Raw genomic sequence first — 19,841 nt, forward strand, 5'->3', positions numbered from 1 at the left:
AGAATGACAGATACATGGGAACAATACTACTTGTATGTTCCCCTCCAAATCGCTCATTATTCTGACTTGGAAACATATTGCTTTCCTTCAGTGTTGCTGGGTTAAAGTCCTGGTACTCTCATCCAATGGTATTGTAGGTCTGCCTACACTAAGTGGACTACAGCAGTTCAAGTAGGTAACTCACCACTGCTTTCTCGAAGGCAACTAGGGAGTGGCAATAAATGTTGGTTCAGCTAATGATACCCACATCTCATGAGCAAGTTAAACAAAAGGGTTAGCACTGGAGGTCAAACGATATTTCTTTTTAAAGCAGTAGCTGCCACATTCTAGTGTTTAAAGAGCCTAAGGGCACTCTGAAAAACTTTAAAGCAAAGGTCATTGTAAAATGCAAGTCAGTGAGAGTGCCAGGTGGCTAAGGGAGTGGAGTGGCAGATGAGTAATGGATAAATGAGGAGGTAGAGTGTGAGTTGTCAGGTAAATGGGATCAGGTCAGCTGAGGTCTGATGTTAAGGGTAGATGTAGGTCGGTGGGTATTAGATTGGGGAGGGTGATATCTGGATGAGGCAGGGTGAGGTAGGGAGTCAGGTGTGATGGGTCAGTGATGAGTTAGAGAAAGGGAATCAGTTTTACAAAATACACAGCAGGTAGAGGAAATTTTAATCTCTGTAACTACTCCTGTATAACCATTCAGGCCAATGAGTTGGAAATTCACATGGCCTACAAATTTAACTCAAATTTGCAGAGGATTCCAGGCACAGGATCACTGCCCATTGGAAGTTCAAACTTCCCAGGCAACTCCCATGCATTTGAAGAATCCCTTTCTGGGTACATTACTGCAATAACTACCTTCCAATCAGAATTAAATGTCGATAAATCTATCCTTTTATTTACAGAGTATGCTGGAGCTCAATATGTATCCATTTGCACAGACCACACTATTGAAACTAAATCTTAGAGTACATGCAGCCAGTTTGTCTGTGCTTTGCATTTTTTACAACCTCTCTCTCATTCATTTCCCTTGTACAAAAGCTTAACTTAAAAAAAAGCAACAAAATGCTTGAAATGCATACCACTTCCAGGATTTCACTACAACGTGGCAAACGTCAGCTAGAACTCTTGCGAATTCAGCAAGGGAGCAAATATATCATCATTCAGGACAGGCTTGATGTTGCACAGAATTGGGATGAAATAGAACTGGGGTCTCTGGATCTTGGGAGCTCACAGACACTTCCCAGGAAGGGCAGTGACATAGTAAACCACTACTCAAATGCAAACCAGCCAGCAGAATGGATTTGCTATGTCACTTTGTGTGCAATCACCAGGTAAACCTGCAAGCACCCAGATGGGTTGTGGACACCTGGTGAGCTCAGCATTATTGCTGAATAAATATATAAACAGTACTGCTGCTTAACACAAAGATAGGGTGTCAAAATACAAGTTCAGATACTTATTGTGCCTAATATATAGCTTGGTTATGTGGGGGGAGAGTGTCAGATTGCTAACGCATTTTAAACCAAATCCATTTCAACTGGGAAAACTTGAAAGCTTCTTGGATAAGGCCTGAACAGCTGAGGTTTGAATGAATTAATGTTTATGAAGCATACAGGAAGGCCAGGCAGCACATCTAATTTGGTGGTGTCAAAGATTGGAAGAGGGTTTCAACAGCATTAGGCAAGGTAGGCTAGAGATGGGGGTTGTTAAAGGTTAAAAACATTAAGGTGAAGATATGAACTTGGTTATTCAGCTTGCAATCTGGTGGATACTAAGTTTAAACTACATTTGCTGCCAATGACCATTCACCGGGGTCGAGTTATAATGAAAATACAGTGAAGTGGGAGGTGTCATTAGACACTGCTTGGGCAAAGTTTAAAGTTTAGGTTGCATTTTAACACGCTTTTCATTTTTGCCAATAGATTATTATCAACAGCTCACCTGGATCTTTTTTTGATCAAGCTCAAGTGTTTTTGTGAGATTTGTTAGTTTCCAGGTCAGCTCATTCCGTTCCTGCAAGTTCTTCTTGTCACAGATGTCCTTTAGCTTCTGGAGAGCATTCTTGGTCTTCCACAGCTCTGACTCTGCCTCTTTCAGTTGCTTTGACACATTCCGATCTTGGTCCTTTGACTTTCGCAGCATTTCTTTCAACATCCGTACTTCACTCTCATGCCTGCTTAGGAGCTGGGGTAAGTTATTCTGTTCATTCTCGAACTTGACCAGTGCCCTCATGTGTCTGAACTGAACCTGTCTGAGTAGTCTATTTTCCAGCCTGGCATTTTCCAGTTCCCTCTGAAGGTCACATACCTCATTCTTCAACTCTTTAGTTTTGTGCAGTCTGGCTGATAATATGTGGCGGGTCACTGGATCACTAGTGTACAATTTAGAACAGTTCTGTGATTTATTCTTAGATGTTGAATGGTTCAGATGTTGCAGCATTCTAAACGTTGGTTTTGTTTGTGCTGGGAAATGAAAGAACAGGAGAAATTGTAATTATATTGTTTGTACTGAATATTACAAAATATAGAAAATATATATTAAGGGGATATTTCTCACTGGATACACCTCCATGCAGGTATCAGTGCTGTCTTATTACCCTGCTTAACCCATTATTCTGTTGCTTATGGATTTGGCTAATTTTCCAACAGGGAAAAGATTCAAGGAAAATGAAACTCGCACTCGGTGCCAAGTGTTGTCTCAAGCAAAAAAAAGTTGGAAAGGAGCTGAAGTGGTTTTTGCTGCATACCTCTCATATTTTCTGCTGCTGTTTACACCTTGCTGCATTGGAACCACAGCCCTATCCAGCACTCTGCAAACTAGCTGACATCAGCTGCCACACCTTGTCCAAAATACCTGTTCCCATATAAGGGAATACAGTATGTACATGTACATACTGTTCCCATTAGTCTCTGGGGCAGTAGTGTCTGTATGTGGGCACTTAGAAAACATCACAGGGATATAAATCATGAGAATAAATATATCTCCTTTCAGGACACAGGTGTATGTAATCCAGAAGAGATCACTAATGATCCACAGCAGGAATTTTACTGCTAACTTTTCTGTCCCTACTCGAGGGGATTGCTGAGATTAAAGGTGCTGCCACCACTTGGATTACCACTTTCAGATGATTTAGAGATGCCGGTGTTGGACTGGGGTGTACAAATCACACAACACCAGGTTATAGTCCAACAGGTTTAAATGGAAGCACACTCGCTTTCGGAGCGACGCTGCTTCATCAGGTGATAGCAATTTATAGCAAAAATTTACAGTGTGATGTAACTGAAATTATACATTGAAAAATTGATTGTCTGTTAAGCCTTTCATCTGTTAGAATGAAACTATCACAAGTGCTATCTATAAAGCTTCAGAAGAGGCTACAATCAGGAGCAGGTAGCTTTTCTGCCACTTGGTTTCGAGATGACAGTGGGGGTGCTAGTTTGATCCAGTCACTGTGTGGAAGGAAAGGGCTATCTGATCATGTGGCTTAGACAACATATTTTGCTTGGGTCTGAATGGAGGGGAATGGGGGAAGCAGTGAGGGAGTGCTGTAGCATCAATTCTTATCTTTAAACCAGTAAATCTGACCAGGCAACCTTCCAACTAAAATGAGAGATCAATTCTGAGAAAAATAGCCACAGAAAAGGAACCTGTGTTCCAGGAGCACCTCTCTCTCTATTCAGCCTCAGTTAATAGTGGAAGCAGACAGGGTTGGAGCAAGCAGTGTAAGATTCAGATGTCAGATCTTTTATATCCTATCCAACACAAGACCACCTGTTCAGAGGGACTAAATTATATCAACTATATTTAATTCTGACACATTCATTACCTCTAAAGGTGGAGACAGTCTATATCACAGCAGCATTTGATTGACACAAATGTGACACCCCTAAAACAACAACGTTTCACAATTAAGAATTAGGGACCCTAACAACCTGCAAACAGTCACTTAAAAAAAGCAATTAGCCTCAATTAACCTTAGGATGTATTTACTATGAATTTGACATTAACAGGCTATCCCTATTCATAAATGTTTGACTTTGTGACCTTAAAGGGACAAACTAGATAAACAGAGCATCACCTTAGCAGCAAGTATTAGGTGTATTACCTAATAATAGCTTCATTGTCTGTCTAAATAGTCTGTCATCTGACTTACCATATGTAATCTCACGGGAGAACCACCTACGTATTAAATAATACTCATCCATTTCATTTCAGAGTAAACTAGAGCAGATTAAACTACAGTAAATTTGAAGTAATTACATCACAATTTTCATTTTTTTCAATGGTGATGTAACTGAAGATAAACTGCATGACCAATGCCTAATGTCAAATCTGCCATTGCAAGACAAAGTGGAAGCAAAACTCCTCACCAGTTCCACTGTGCGTAGCTTATATTAAATAATAAATTCATACAAGTGACGAACAGGTTTCCCTAGGTTATAAGCTAAGTAAACTTTGTTTCAGATACTTACGCCATTTTATCATTTCATCTCTAAGATGCAATTAATAATCTGCAGAATTCAATATATACAATTTTGTAATGTTTTATTCAACTTTTCCTTTTCTTAAAGACACCAACTCACAATCTATCCAGTCTCACTGCAACTGAAGACTCTTCAGAACCAAAAGAATTGCCATTCTTAGAAAGTTGCCTTTGTTTTAATTTTAAAAATATACTTTATTCATAAAAAATCTCTTCGTATATACATGTTGTCGCAAATGCAGTGGACAGTTGCATATCAAGTAAACAAACAAAACATTGGACTTTGACTCGGTCCAAAAACCCAAAGACTTTTCCTTTATATACAATTCTATTTTTTACATTTTTGAGACACTGGGAAGGTCCGATAACTGAACAGACCCCCATTTACCTTCAGCAGCAAGATCTCAGACAGAGGCAGCAGCTGCCCCAAGCTTTAGTGTATTAGAAAGCTGCCTTTCTTTCCTTGCTGGAGTAAGAGGCATAGGCAGCAGGGACTACCTGGTGTTTCAATTAAGCATTCTGCCTTTCTATGTAGTTGTCAGCACACTATTTGACAATGCTGCACTTTATTCATCTGGTGGTCATATCTATACACTTTCCAGGAGGGTCATCACTGTATAATGGTCCTGAGAGGATTAATGTTGGATTCTGCATTAAGTTCTACCCAATCTGATAATGCTACAAAGTGGGAAAACAGGAAGAATTGCTCTCAATCTGAAAGGGAGAGCTCTGTCTTCTATGTCTCCAAATGGTCTAGTCATATAATGTACAAATTGCCATCATGCAACAAACTGCATTTTATTAAAACTACAACCTTTTCTTGTTAAGGCACAAGAAAAGGTTATATTCCTCTATCATTATGAACCAAATAGGGCTTTAGACACAATCCTAGGAAACAGGATTGCTGGGACATCCATCCTTCCACTCACAAGTACCAAATAGTGATCAATAGTTGCCATTGTTGCTTAATAATACGTGGTGCAACAGTGGAAAAGATGTGTTTTCCAGGAGCCCAATATTAGTTGAAATATTTAAACACTTTCCTGCTTTAAGAACTATTCATTCAGACAGGCAGTTGTTGCAAGGTCTGGGACCAGACAGTCAACAGGAACCTGTGCAAAGACCAACAGAAGAGAAACAGCTCTCCAGGATAAAGCCTTTAATTCACATCAGACCTCATAAGGAAGCACAAAAGAAACAATGTGGGCTAGCAAAAGCTCGAACATGAGCAACAGCAAGTGTTCCAGCGCGAAGCAAGCATTTGTAGGAGCATTCCTGGTTAGAACTTAGACTAGGAACCAAATGTATTGGAGCTTGATGACTAAAGTTAAAATTGGCCATGATTTACAAGGATGTTGACAGGGTTGGAGGATCTGAGCTACAGGCAGAGGCTGAACAGGTTGGGGCTGTTTTCCCTGGAGCGTCGGAGGCTGAGGGGTGACCTTATAGAGGTTTACAAAATTATGAGGGGCATAGATAGGATAAATAGACAAAGTATTTTTCCTGGGGTCGGGGAGTCCAGAACTAGAGGGCATAGATTTAGGGTGAGAGGGGAAAGATATAAAAGAGACCTAAGGGGCAACTTTTTCACACAGAGGGTGGGACGTGTATGGAATGAGCTGCCAGAGAAAGTGGTGGAGGCTGGTACAATTCAACATTTAAGAGGTATTTGGATGGGTATATGAATAGGAAGGGTTTGGAGGGATATGGGCTGGTGCTGACAGGTGGGACTAGATTGGGTTGGGATATCTGGTCGGAATGGATGGGTTGGACCGAAGAGTCTGTTCCATGCTATACATCTCTATGACTCTGTGACTTTAATAGCAAGATCAGAGGCCAGAGGAAGACTTTATTCTGAGGTCACAGAACTACAAATGGTTCAAAGGAAATAAGATGTCAAAAGAGACATTGTAAAAGCCAAAGCAGATAGAGTCTAACAGAATAAGGTAATTAGGAGACTCGTGAGGCCCCAATGAGAGCAAGAGGTCCATAATTTAAACTGAGGTTTAAACAGGATGCATTTACGAGGGCCACAGACACAATGCTTTGTTTAAGAAGTCCTGGAAAGGAGATGCATTGTGTTTCAGGCTGAGAAATGTGGGAAATAGTCCACTTTGCCCGGTTAAAGGCAGGAGTATTCCATTTACCTGCAAATAGTGGAAATCTCCATCTTAACTGCAAAGGTGCAGGCAAACACCTAGTAAGCTGTACAGACATACAGAATTAATATTTTAAAAATCAAAAATGTAAAAGGAGGACAAGAATAGGACATTGTCATACCGGGCGAAATTGAGGACTGCAGATGCTGGAGATTAGAGTCAAGAGTGTGGTGCTGGAAAAGAACAGCAGGTCAGGCAGCATCCGAGGAGCAGGAGAGTCAATGTCTCATTGTCATACTGTACAGCTTAAAACTTTAAGTGGTCAAATAGTGTGGTGCTAGAAAAACACAGCAGGTCAGGTAGCATCCGAGGAGCAGGAGAGCTGACATTTTGCTAATAATGTAGCTTGGGGGGAAGGTAGCTTGGAAGGCGATAGGTAGATGCGGGAGGGAGTGATGGTGATAGGTCAAGCGGAGCATGGAGCAGATAAGTGGGAAGGAAAATCATAGCTAAAAGCTTTAAGATGAGGAAAATAAAATGGCATTGCTTTTACAGAAGTAAAAGTCTTCAAGAGAAAGAGATCCCAGCTGTATTGAAATATCACAGGAATTGAAAGTTTTAAAGTAGAAGGAACACATAATTACATTGGGAATAATATCACCTGCAACACTTAAGAGCATAAGAAATAGGAGCAAGAGTAGGCCATCCGGCCCATCGAGCCTGCTCCACCATTCAATAAGATCATGGCTGATCTTTTCGTGGAGTCAGCTCCAGTTATCCACCTACTTACCTTTAATTCCTTTAGTGTTCCATCTGTCCGTCATTCCATCCATCCATCTATCCTTGCCTTAAAGACATTCAACAGGTTAGCTTACCTGCTTCACTGAGCAGAGATTTCCACAGATTTATAATCCTTTGGATTAATACTAAAGATGGACCAAATAGGATTGGACAACTTGGGGAAAACAGTTCTTAAGTTACAGAATTGCTTTAAACTTAAATAAAAAATTACAAACTGAATGAGTAAATGCACAATGGTATTCAATGGGGTGTGAAGCTGAAGATGTTATAAATCTCCAATTTATAAAAATAGATAGATACGTTTGAAGAAGTTCGACAAGTTTTTGACAATTACTTTAATCCAAGAATAACTAAATGTCTTGAATTATTAACATTAAACAAAAGAGTTCAACGCCAATGGCATTAATAAATAATGTTAGATATTACCTATACAGATTAGTGGAAGACTATGATTATCGAGCTTTGAAATCAGAATTATTAATGAGTTTTTTTTCAGTTTTATTACAGTCCAAAGATTATCTGACTTTGGAAAAACTGTTCTGATTGTGGAAGAAGCAGAAATGGGAAGAATCAGAGATAGATCCTAAGAGGAGAAAAAGGAGCCTACTACAGGAGAGCAACAGAATCTATCCACATTATAAGATATAAGCACTCTGCAAACAAAAGTGACAAGCCAACACAAAAGGTGGTTGAACAGCAGATGCTAAGAGTCAATATCAGTACTGTGAAGCGGAAAAGCCTCACAGGCACAAGCAGTGACCCACTAAGACATCTGTCGGGTTAAGCTGAGAAACAATAAAGGCATTAAGTAACTTATGAGAGTGATGGCCAGATCCTCTAACAATCTTTACACAGGTGAGTGTAAGGGACGAAATCACAGGAGATAGTCAAAAAGCAATGGCGAAAAATCATGGAAGATTTTTATCTGCACATAGACTGGTAAAATTGCAAGTAGAAAGATAACTTCGATGAGGAGGTAATAGAGTGTTGTGGGATCGTTTCTTAAAACATGTTCTGAGAATCAGAGAGTAGCTACTACCTAGCATTATGTAATGTGATAGGATTAAATAATGACCTCATAGAGACAGCATGTACAAGCATAAAAAAGCTGCAAATACTATCAAAAGGAGGAAAAATTTGAAACAAAGGCTAAGTTAGTGGCCTTGAAATGCACAAAGTATTTGAAACAAAATAAATGAATTAATGAAACAAATAGAGATCAATGGATATGATCTTCAAATATTATGGAGACAGATTTACAAGGAGATCAAAGCTGGGAACTAAATATTCAGAGGTCTGTGATCTTTAGAAATGAAGATGTGATGAAGTAGCTTTTTTAGATGAGATGGAATAAGTATGATAACAAGAAATCATCCAAAATAAGATGATATAGAAGATAGATAGATAGAAGAATACAGCGCAGTACAGGCCCTTTGGCCCTCGATGTTGCGCCGATCTAACATACACGAGCTCACTATCCTCCATATGGGTGGAAGTTAAAAATAACAAGGGGAAGAAGACACTGGTGGAAGTAGGCTATAGACTCCCGAATGGTAGCTGTTCAGAGTACAGAGAATAATCAGGAATACATGAGGCATATAGAAAAGGCAGTCCTAAAATCATGGATGACTTTAATATTTGGGAAATCAAATTAGGAAAGGTAGCCATCAGGAAGAATTCATAAGAGTGTATTTGGGGCAGTTTCCTAGAACAAATCTTGTGGATCCAACCAATGATCAGGCTACTTTGGATCTGATATGCAATGAGTCTGGTTTAATGAACAATCACAGAGTGAAAGATTATAGGGAACGGGCTCCATTATAGGGCAGAATTTAGTTTGAGAGTGAGAAACTAGGCTTGGAAACAACTGTCGTGAACCTAAATGAGGGCAATTACAGAGGGATAAAGACAGAGTAGTTTGGAGTGGACCGGGAAAGGAGATTATCAGAAAAGATGGTTGAAGAACAATGACGGATGTTGAAGAAAATAGTTCATGACTCACATCAAAAATATATTCCAGTAAAGGACGAAGGATTCTAGGAAGTAGATAAACTCATGGAATGGTTCAAGGAACATTTCTGGTCCGTATATCCCAACCAACCCCACCTTCCGGTGGCCAACCATTTCAACTCCCCATTCCACTCCCCCGATGACATGTCCATTCTGGTCTTCCTCCACTGCCTCCACAAGGCCACTTGCAAACTGGAGGAGGAACACTTCATCTTCCGCTTTGGGAGCCTAGAACCACACAGCCTCAACACTGAATTCACTAGTTTCCAAATCTCCCCTCTCCCCTACCCATCCCAGATCCAACCCTCCAGTTCGGCACTATCCCCTTGACCTGACCTAATCTTTCCATCTTCCTTCCCACCTATCTGCTCCACACTTCCCACTGACCTGACTCCATCACCTCCTATCAGCATCCACCTATCGCCATGCCACCTACCTTTCTCCCAGCCCCACTCCCTTTGCCCTATTTATTTCTCACCCCACTTCCCCCGCCCCAGTCCTAATGAAGGGTTCTGCCTGAAACATCGATTTTCCTCCTCCTTGCATGCTGCATGACCTGCTGAGCTTTTCCAGCACCACACTTTATCAACTCTCATCTCCAGCATCTGCAGTTCTCACTATCTCCTAGTAGATAAATCATGGTTGACTAAGGAAATTAAGGATAGTGTCAAAACAAAAGAAAAAAAACATACAATGTGGCCAAAATTAGCAGCAAATCAGAGGATTGGGAATGTTTTAACAGTCTACAAAAGATGATCAAGAAAAATATTAGAGGAAGAAAATAAATTGTGAGGACATACAAGCAAGTAATATAAGAACAGACAGTAAGAATGTTTTTAAATATATAAAATGGAAGAGACCAAAGTTAACACAGGCTCCTTACAAAATGAGGCTAGGGAAATTATAATGGGGAAAAGTGGGGACTGCAGATGCTGGAAACCAGAGTTTAGATCAGAGTGGTGCTGGAAAAGCACAGGAGGTCAGGCAGCATCCAAAGAGCAGGAAAATCAGATGCTGCCTGACCTGCTGTGCTTTTCCAGCACCACTCTGACCCAAATTATAATGGGGAACCACGAAATAGCACAGGATTAAATTACTTCAGAATAGAGGCTACCAATAGCATTCCTGGCCCAAACATAATGATGGTGGAGGTGAGAAGGTGGCAAGGTTTGGGTACACTGCCACCTTGCCTATTTAGATGCCCTTCCCAACTCTAAGCTTACCACTTCCAGGAGCAGACATTTTTGTGCAATATTCCAATAAAAAAATATAATTTCACACGTAGATAGGATAGTGAAGAAGGCATTTGGTATGCTTTCCTTTATTGGTCAGAGTATTGAGTGCAGGAGTTGGAAGATCATTTTGCGGCTGTACAGGACATTGGGTAGGCCACTTTTGGAATATTGCGTGCAATTCTGATTTCTTTCCTATTGGAAAGATGCTGTGAAACTTGAAAAGGTTCAGAAAAGATTTACAAGGATGTTGCCAGGGTTGGAGGATTTGAGCTATGGGAAGAGGCTGAACAGGCTGGGGCTGTTTTCATTGGAGCATTAGAGGCTGAGGGGTTAGAACATAGAACATAGAATATAGAACAATACAGCACAGAACAGGCCCTTTGGCCCACGATGTTGTGCCGAACATTTGTCCTAGCTTAAGCACCATCCATGTACCTATCCAATTGCCGCTTAAAGATCACCAAAGATTCTGACTCTACCACTCCCACAGGCAGCGCATTCCATGCCCCCACCACTCTCTGGGTAAAGAACCCACCCCTGACATCTCCCCTATACCTTCCACCCTTCACCTTAAATTTATGTCCCCTTGTAACACTCTATTGTACCCGGGGAAAAAGTTTCTGACTGTCTACTCTATCTATTCCTCTGATCATCTTATAAACCTCTATCAAGTCACCCCTCATCCTTCGCCGTTCCAACGAGAAAAGGCCTAGCACTCTCAACCTATCCTCGTACGACCTATTCTCCATTCCAGGCAACATCCTGGTAAATCTTCTCTGCACCCTCTCCAAAGCTTCCACATCTTTCCTAAAGTGAGGCGACCAGAACTGCACACAGTACTCCAAATGTGGCCTAACCAAAGTCCTGTACAGTTGCAACATCACTTCACGACTCTTGAATTCAATCCCTCTGCTAATGAACGCTAATACACCATAGGCCTTCTTACAAGCTCTATCCACCTGAGTGGCAACTTTCAAAGATCTATGAACATAGACCCCAAGATCCCTCTGTTCCTCCACCTCACTAAGAACCCTACCGTTAACCCTGTATTCCGCATTCTTATTTGTCTTTCCAAAATGGACAACCTCACACTTGGCAGGGTTGAACTCCATCTGCCACTCCTCAGCCCAGCTCTGCATCATATCTAAGTCCCTTTGCAGCCGACAACAGCCCTCCTCACTATCCATAACTCCACCAATCTTCGTATCATCTGCAAATTTACTGACCCACCCTTCGACTCCCTCATCCAAGCCTTTAATAAAAATTACAAACAGCAGAGGACCCAGAACTGATCCCTGCGGAACTCCACTTGTAACTGGGCTCCAGGCTGAATATTTGCCATCTACCACCACTCTCTGACTCCTGACTTTCCGCATAAGCCTACCATGGGGAACCTTATCAAATACCTTACTAAAATCCACGTATACTACATCCACTGCTCTACCCTCATCCACATGCTTGGTCACCTCCTCAAAGAATTCAATAAGACTTGTAAGGCAAGACCTACCCTTCACAAATCCGTGCTGGCTGTCCCTAATCAAGCAGTGTCTTTCCAGATACTCATAAATCCTATCCCTCAGTACCCTTTCCATTACTTTGCCTACCACCGAAGTAAGACTAACTGGCCTGTAATTCCCGGGGTTATCCCTATTCCCTTTTTTGAACAGGGGCACAACATTCGCCACTCTCCAGTCCCCTGGTACCACCCCCGTTGACAGTGAAAACGAAAAGATCATTGCCAACGGTACTGCAATTTCCTCTCTTGCTTCCCACATAATCCTAGGATATATCCAGTCAGGCCCGGGGTACTTGTCTATCCTCAAGTTGTTCAAAATGTCCAACACATCTTCCTTCCTAACAAGTATCTCCTCTAGCTTACCAGTCCGTTTCACACTCTCCTCTTCAACAATACGGTCCCTCTCGTTCGTAAATACTGAAGAAAAGTACTCATTCAAGACCTCTCCTATTTCTTCCGACTCAATACACAGTCTCCCACTACTGTCCTTGATCGGACCTACCCTCGTTCTCGTCATTCTCATGTTTCTCACATATGCATAAAATGTCTTTGGGTTATCCTTGATCCTATCCGCCAAAGATTTTTCATGCTCTCTCTGAGCTCTCCTAATCCCTTTCTTCAGATCCCTTCTGGCTATCCTGTATCCCTCCACTGCTCTGTCTGAACCCTGTTTCCTCAACCTTATGTAAGCCCCCTTCTTCCTCTTTACAAGACATTCAACCTCCCTCGTCAACCAAGGTTCCCTCACACGACCATTTCTTTCCTGCCTGACAGGTACATACATATCAAGGACACGACGTATCTGTTCCTTGAAAAAGTTCCACATTTCCACGACATCCTTCCCTGAAGCCTATGCTCCCAACTTATGCTCCTCAGATCCTGTCTTACAGCATCGTATTTACCCTTCCCCCAATTGTAAAACCTACCCTGTTGCACGCACCTATCTCTCTCCATAACCAAGGTGAAAGTCACAGAATTGTGGTCACCATCGCCAAAATGTTCACTCACTAACAAGCCCATCACTTGTCCCGGTTCATTACCGAGTACCAAATCTAATATGGCCTCCTCTCTGGTCGGACAATCTACATACTGAGTTAGAAAAGGGTTGGCCTTATAGAGGTTTACAAAATCATGAGGAGCATGGATAGGCGAAGTCTTTTCCCTGGGGTGGGTGAGTCCAGAACTAGAGGGCATAGAATTACGGTGAGAGAGGCAAAACATAAAAGAGACCTAGAGGGTGGTACATGTATGGAATGAGCTTCCAGATGAAGTGGTGGAGACTAGTGCAATCGCAACATTTAAAAGGCATTTGGATGGGTATATGAAATGGAAGTGTTTGGAGGCATATGGGCCGGGTGCTGGCAGGTGGGGCTAGATTGGGTTGGGATATCTGGTCGGCATGGACAGGTTGGACCGAAGGGTCTGTTTCCATGCTGTACACTCTATGACTGTATGAATACCAGCTATAGAAATAGAATGATTTGCAAAGACATTGAAAGATAAAAGGCTCAAGTTAGATAATTTCAGACCTGCCTTGGCCAGAGAGGATCCAATTCTTACTTAATAAAAGTAATTAACAGAGAAACTGAGAATGTTACAGGCATAGGGAGGGGTGTAGGTGCTGGAGAATGTTACAAGGCAGCTTAAATTAGTCTTAGTCATAGAGTCATAGAGATATACAGCATGGAAACAGACCCTTCGGTCCAACCCGTCCATATTGACCAGATATCCCAACCCAATCTAGTCCCACCTGCCAGCACTCGGTCCATATCCCGCCAAACACTTCCTATTCATATACCCATCCAAATGCCTCTTAAATGTTGCAATTGTACCAACCTCCACCACTTCCTCTGGCAGCTCATTCCATACATGTACCACCGTCTGTGTGAAAACGATCTCTTTTATATCTTTCCTCTCACTCTAAACCTATGCCCTCTAGTTCTGGACTCCCCGACCCCACGGAAAAGACTTTGTCCATTTACCCTATCCATACCCCTCATAATTTTGTAAACCTCCATAAGGTCACCCCTCAGCCTCCAATGCTTCAGGGAAAACAGCCCCAGCCTGTTCAGCCTCTCCCTATAGATCAAATCCTTCAACCCTGCCAACATCCGTGTAAATCTTTTCTTTTCTTTCAAGTTTCACAACATCTTTCCGATAGAAAGGGGACCAGAATTGCACATAATATTCCAAAAGTGGCCTAACCAATGTCCTGTACAGCCGCAACATGACCTCCCAACTCCTGTACTCAATACTCTGACCAATAAAGGAAAGCATACCAAACGCCTTCTTCACTATCCTATCTACCTGCGATTCCATTTGCCAGGAGCTATGAACCTGCACTCCAAGGTCTCTGTTCAGCAACACTCCCTAGGACCTTATCATTAAGTGTATAAGTCCTGCAAAGATTTGCTTTCCCAAAATGAAGCACCTTGCATTTATCTGAATTAAACTCCATCTGCCACTTCTCAGTCCATTGGCCCCTCTGGTCAAGATCCTGTTGTAATCTGTTCACTACACCTCCAATTTTGGTGTCATCTGCAAACTTACTAACTGTACCTCTTATGCTCACATCCAAATCATTTATGTAAATGACAAAAAGTAGAGGACCCAGCACCGATCCTTGTGGCACTCCACTGGTCACAGACCTCCAGTCTGAAAAACAACCCTCCACCACCACCCTCTGTCTTCTACCTTTGAGCCACTTCTGTATCCAAATGGCTAGTTCTCCCTGTATTCTGTGAGATCTAATCTTGCTGACCAGTCTCCCATGGGGAACCTTATCGAACACCTTACTGAAGTCTATATAGATCATATCTACTACTCTGCCCTCATGAATACTCTTTGTTACTTCTTGAAAAAACTCAATCAAGTTTGTGGGACACGATTTCCCATGCACAAAGCCATGTTGACTATCCCTAATCAGTCTTTGCCTTTCCAAATACATGTACATCCTGTCTCTCAGGATTCCCTCCAACAATTTGCGCCTCACCGATGTCAGGCTCACTAGTCTATAGTTCCCTGGCTTGTCCTTACCACTCTTCTTGAACAGTGACACCATGTTAGCCAACCTCCAGTCTTCTGGCACCTCACCTGTGACTATTGATGATACAAATATCTCAGCAAGGGGCCCAGCAGTCACTTCCCTTGCTTCCCACAGAGTTCTAGGGTACACCTGATCAGGACCTGGGGACTTATCCACCTTTATGCATTTCAAGACATCCAGCACTTCCTCCTCTGTAATATGGACATTTTGCAAGATGTCACCATCTACTTCCCTACAGTTTATGTCTAAACTCACAAATCCCTGCCCCTCCTAACAATGCAGAAATGGAAACACATGCAACAAAGCACATTATACTCGAGCCAGGTAGGATCCGAAGTCAGATGCGTTATCCATTACACCACTGGCCCAATGCATAAAACGAATGTCACTGCGAGCAGTGTATTAAAGAGATCAGAAGTCAATTAGATTAGATTTTTAGATTACATTACAGTGTGGAAATAGGTCCTTCGGCCCAACAAGTCCACACCGACCCGCTGAAGCGTATCCCACCCATACCCCTACATTTACCCCTTACCTAACACTACGGGCAATTTAGCATGGCCAATTCACCTGACCTGCACATCTTTGGACTGTGGGAGGAAACCGGAGCACCCGGAGGAAACCCACGCAGACACAGGGAGAACGTGCAAACTCCACACAGTCAGTCGCCTGAGGCGGGAATTGAACCCGGGTCTCTGGCGCTGTGAGGCAGCAGTGCTAACCACTGTGCCACTGTGCCGCCCCAAGCATCTTGAGATGCTTGATATCCAAACACTGAACAGTTTACATGTCTAATGTTGAATACATTAATCATAGTAAGCAAGCAAAGTGATATTAAAACAAGAGGAGACAAAGTCAACATATTATATTTCTTAATAAAATATTAAACTTGCTGAAACTAGATGGTCAAGCTTATTAATTCAGAAGATTACACAGAAGCAACTTTTAAATATGAATATATCTATTCTTATGTGCCTTCCTCCAGGAGTCTCTTCCTTTCGAGTTTGTGAGTATGAAATAGAATTCTCACAATTCAATTCTCGCATCACAATTGCTTTACTATATAAAATAAGAACAGAAAGTGCTAGAAACTCAACACGTCCAGCAACAACTATGGAGAGAGAAACATAGTTCATACTTTGAATCCAAAATGACTCTAATCCTAATAAATGCTGCCAGACCTGCTGAGTTTCAGATTTCTAGCATTCATGGCATTTTGCTCCTAGATGTTTAATAAGTCCTTTCAGCTAATACCACTTAGACAGTTATCCTTAGTATCTCAGGGCTGTGGATATCTACACATATGCTGTGCCCGACACACACACACACACACAAATTGTTTTTTTTCTTCTCATTGGCATAAGTACAATAAATACTGCAACTTGCATTCTCCCATTCACCTTACTTGACTCTCTTACACATTCTGTAGGAACAACTGGTTCAGTCAACTACCTGCTGATTTTTTATTCCTGCCTCCCTCTCTGTATTGAAGAACTCGCTGACTTTGGCAACTCTTCCTGCTGATCTAAATCAAAATGAGGAACTCACATTCCACATTTGATAAATATTTAATGTGTTATTCCAATTTGTTAAAATGCCAAATTACTGTCTCCCATCACCAGCAAGATTTTTTTCAAAAACTCCTTGAGATGGCATTTCCAATTTGAATAAACTTACAACATTTAATGTTACTTAATGATTTGGAAAAGTAGCTTACCTCTATTCAGATTGCTTTGATTGCTGTTTCTATGAATATTCTTTTTCTCTTTTTCTTGCTGCTTGCTTCTAACACACGTTGCTTTGAATGACTCTGTGATAGTGCTGTGATCTTCAAAATCCTCTGAGTACTCTGTACACACACTATTTCTTTGACAGTTGTCGCTGTTGATGCTGTTATTTGCCTTATTGCTGGAAGTGCTACTGCTTGTAGGAGATTCTCCCTTGTGTCTTCCTGGGGAATGATCTGAAGAACTGTCTTCACTGGCCATGATGAAGAATATAACGGATTTGCATCCTTGTGAGTTCAAATATGTTCACATTGGACCTGGAGGTGGCTGTAAAACCTCCTATAATTTGTATTTTCCTGAAAGGTTTGGTATCATGTGCAGCTTCTGCAGAGATAAAGAGATAGTCTGCAAATGTTGGGGATCTGAAATAAAAGCAGAAATTCCTACAGAAACACAGAGGGTCACTCATGATCATAAAAAAAAGTTCTCAAAATGTTGTCTCTACCATTCTCTGCTGCATTGTTCAACATTTTCTGTTTTTACTTGTATGACTTATTTTATTTGTTCATTCATGTTTCCCTATAATCATACAATTATATATCATAGAGAATACCATTCAACTCTTGATGCCTGTGTGGTTTTTAAATTCCAAATGTTTTAATTTTGCTAACAGGTCTATGATGTGCTGTATTGAAGGGAGTTATCTGCTTCAGATAGGGTGGTATCTTATTGAGGTCTGAGCGATTTGAGCTCTGGTGAGATTTATGGCAGCATTGGATGAGAAACCCAATTAGGCCAATCATGACGTTGGGAAAGTCTTGCTTCAGGTTTATGCTTTTGACAAGCAGAGTTACGAGATTCTCAGGAAGCAGCAGCAATTTGCCAACTAAGTGTGATTATTGCTTTTAAATTGCCTTGTTAATGGGCTAATTCATCTCATTAATATTCAGCTTATCTCACCAAAATCACCAAATAAACCAGATAAGGGGAAAACTCATCATGGAAATCAAAGCAGGTACTTGGCGAATTCCGCTCACCATTTGTTCTGAAGGGTCTCCATGTTGGACACTGAATCCCATAACCTCAGTACATGCCACATGTAGCCCATGCCCATGGACATTGGCATCTGATATGTGCCACCTTTTATTAACCTTCATAGTAATTTTCTGATTCATTTAGAAGGTGTTCATGTACTTCACATTTACTGCAGATGCAAAGGCAAGAAGCCTCTGTCATAAGGCCACAGTCAAGGAGATTGCCTTCACTCAAGGTGTGCCATAGAACAGTAAGTCAAGGGCAACCTCAAATTGCAGTCCAGGGGCTTGTGCACAATCAGTCAGCCAAATGGGATGATATGGAGAGCATCAGAGTATAAGGGGTGAGGAGGCAAATGTCAGGCCCCTCACATTTCTTCAGTCTTTCTTCCCCATTGTGGGCTGTATTTCTACTGAGAGAAAGGAAGGTAAAGGAGATGAAAGTGTGCGGCACACCTGTTACTTTTGATACAGTTTGATGGTGTCCCATGTGAATGTTTAGACAGAGAGCAAGCAGGATGAGTGATGTCAAGGTTTTGGGTGGGAGGGAGTGAGTGTGGAAGATGTTGCAGACAGTATTGAGAGGTAGAGCATGAGCCTTAGTGGGAGATGGTTGCAGTAGCAGAGATAGATCGAGTGTAAGGTGTTGGAGAAATGATGGTGGCACTTAGGCTAGCTGAGTGGAGAAGGTCATTGAACTTCTTCCTACAGTGTATAAAAGATGGCTAAGACTACTTTAACCTGGACCAGGTTGGCATGGTCTGGTGCTGTTACCTCCATTGAGGGAAGTGGAATTACCATGTCAGCGTCACCCTTGGATGTGGCAGACTCCACATAAATTTCTGCGGTGCATCTTGTACATAGCACAGGGCGGCACGGTGGCTCAATGGTTAGCACTGCTGCCTCACAGTGCCCCGGTTCAATTCCAGCCTCAGGCAACTGTCTGTATGGAGTTTGCACATTCTCCCAGTGTCTGCGTGGGTTTCCTCTGGGTGCTCCAGTTTCATCCCACAATCCAAAGATCAGGCCATGCTAAATTGCCCATAGTGTTCGGTGGAAAAGTCAGGGTAAATATAGGTAGGGGAATGGGTCTGGGTGGGTTACTCTTCAGAGGGTTGGTGTGGACTTGGGCTGAATGGTCTGATTCCATACTGTAGGGAATCTGATCTAATCCATAGACACAGGATAGTTAATGCAGCAAATGCGTGGCTTGAAGGGGAATTTGTGGTGGTGTTCCCATGTATTTGCAGATGATACGAAGATAGGTGGAGTTGTGGACAGTGAGGAGGGCTGTTGTCGGCTGCAGAGGGACTTAGATATGATGCAGAGCTGGGCTGAGGAGTGGCAGATGGAGTTCAACCCTGCCAAGTGTGAGGTTGTCCATTTTGGAAGAACAAATAAGAATGCGGAATACAGGGTTAATGGTAGGGTTCTTAGTCAGGTGGAGGAACAGAGGGATCTTGGGGTCTATGTACATAGATCTTTGAAGGTTGCCACTCAGGTGGATAGAGTTTGTAAGAAGGCCTATGGAGTATTATCGTTCATTAGCAGAGGGATAGAATTCAAGAGTCGTGAAGTGATGTTGCAGCTGTACAGGACTTTGGTTAGGCCACAGTTGGAGTACTGTGTGCAGTTCTGGTCGCCTCACTTTAGGAAAGATGTGGAAGCTTTGGAGAGGGTGCAGAGAAGATTTACCAGGATGTTGCCTGGAATGGAGAGGAAGTCGTACGAGGATAGGTTGAGAGTTCTCGGCCTTTTTTCGTTGGAACGGCGAAGGATGAGGGGTGACTTGATAGAGGTTTATAAGATGATCAGAGGAATAGATAGAGTAGACAGTCAGAAACTTTTTCCCCGGGTACAACAGAGTGTTACAAGGGGACATAAATTTAAGGTGAAGGG

General features: G+C 42.0%; 1 protein-coding gene across 5 annotated transcripts in view; it reads right to left on the reverse strand.

The window, feature by feature from the left end:
* Nucleotides 1–19,841, reverse strand: part of LOC122554839 (lebercilin-like protein) — a 91,675-nt gene that overhangs the window by 60,995 nt on the left and 10,839 nt on the right. For 3 of the 5 annotated variants that reach the window (XM_087992521.1, XM_087992522.1, XM_043700187.2), the window contains exons 2-3: nt 16,899–17,292; nt 1,933–2,453 (exon numbers count right to left, since the gene is read on the reverse strand). In XM_087992521.1, the coding sequence (XP_087848647.1) occupies nt 1,933–2,453; nt 16,899–17,169 (792 nt within the window). In that variant the 5' untranslated portion in view covers nt 17,170–17,292. Of the gene's footprint in view, nt 1–1,932; nt 2,454–16,898; nt 17,331–19,841 lie in introns of all 5 variants that reach the window. The other 2 variants (XM_087992520.1, XM_087992523.1) reach the window with 2 other exon arrangements.

Source organism: Chiloscyllium plagiosum, unplaced genomic scaffold (genome assembly GCF_037043375.1).
Source record: "Chiloscyllium plagiosum isolate Xiang-an unplaced genomic scaffold, Cpla_swu_hap1 HiC_scaffold_12, whole genome shotgun sequence".
NCBI lineage: Eukaryota > Metazoa > Chordata > Chondrichthyes > Orectolobiformes > Hemiscylliidae > Chiloscyllium > Chiloscyllium plagiosum.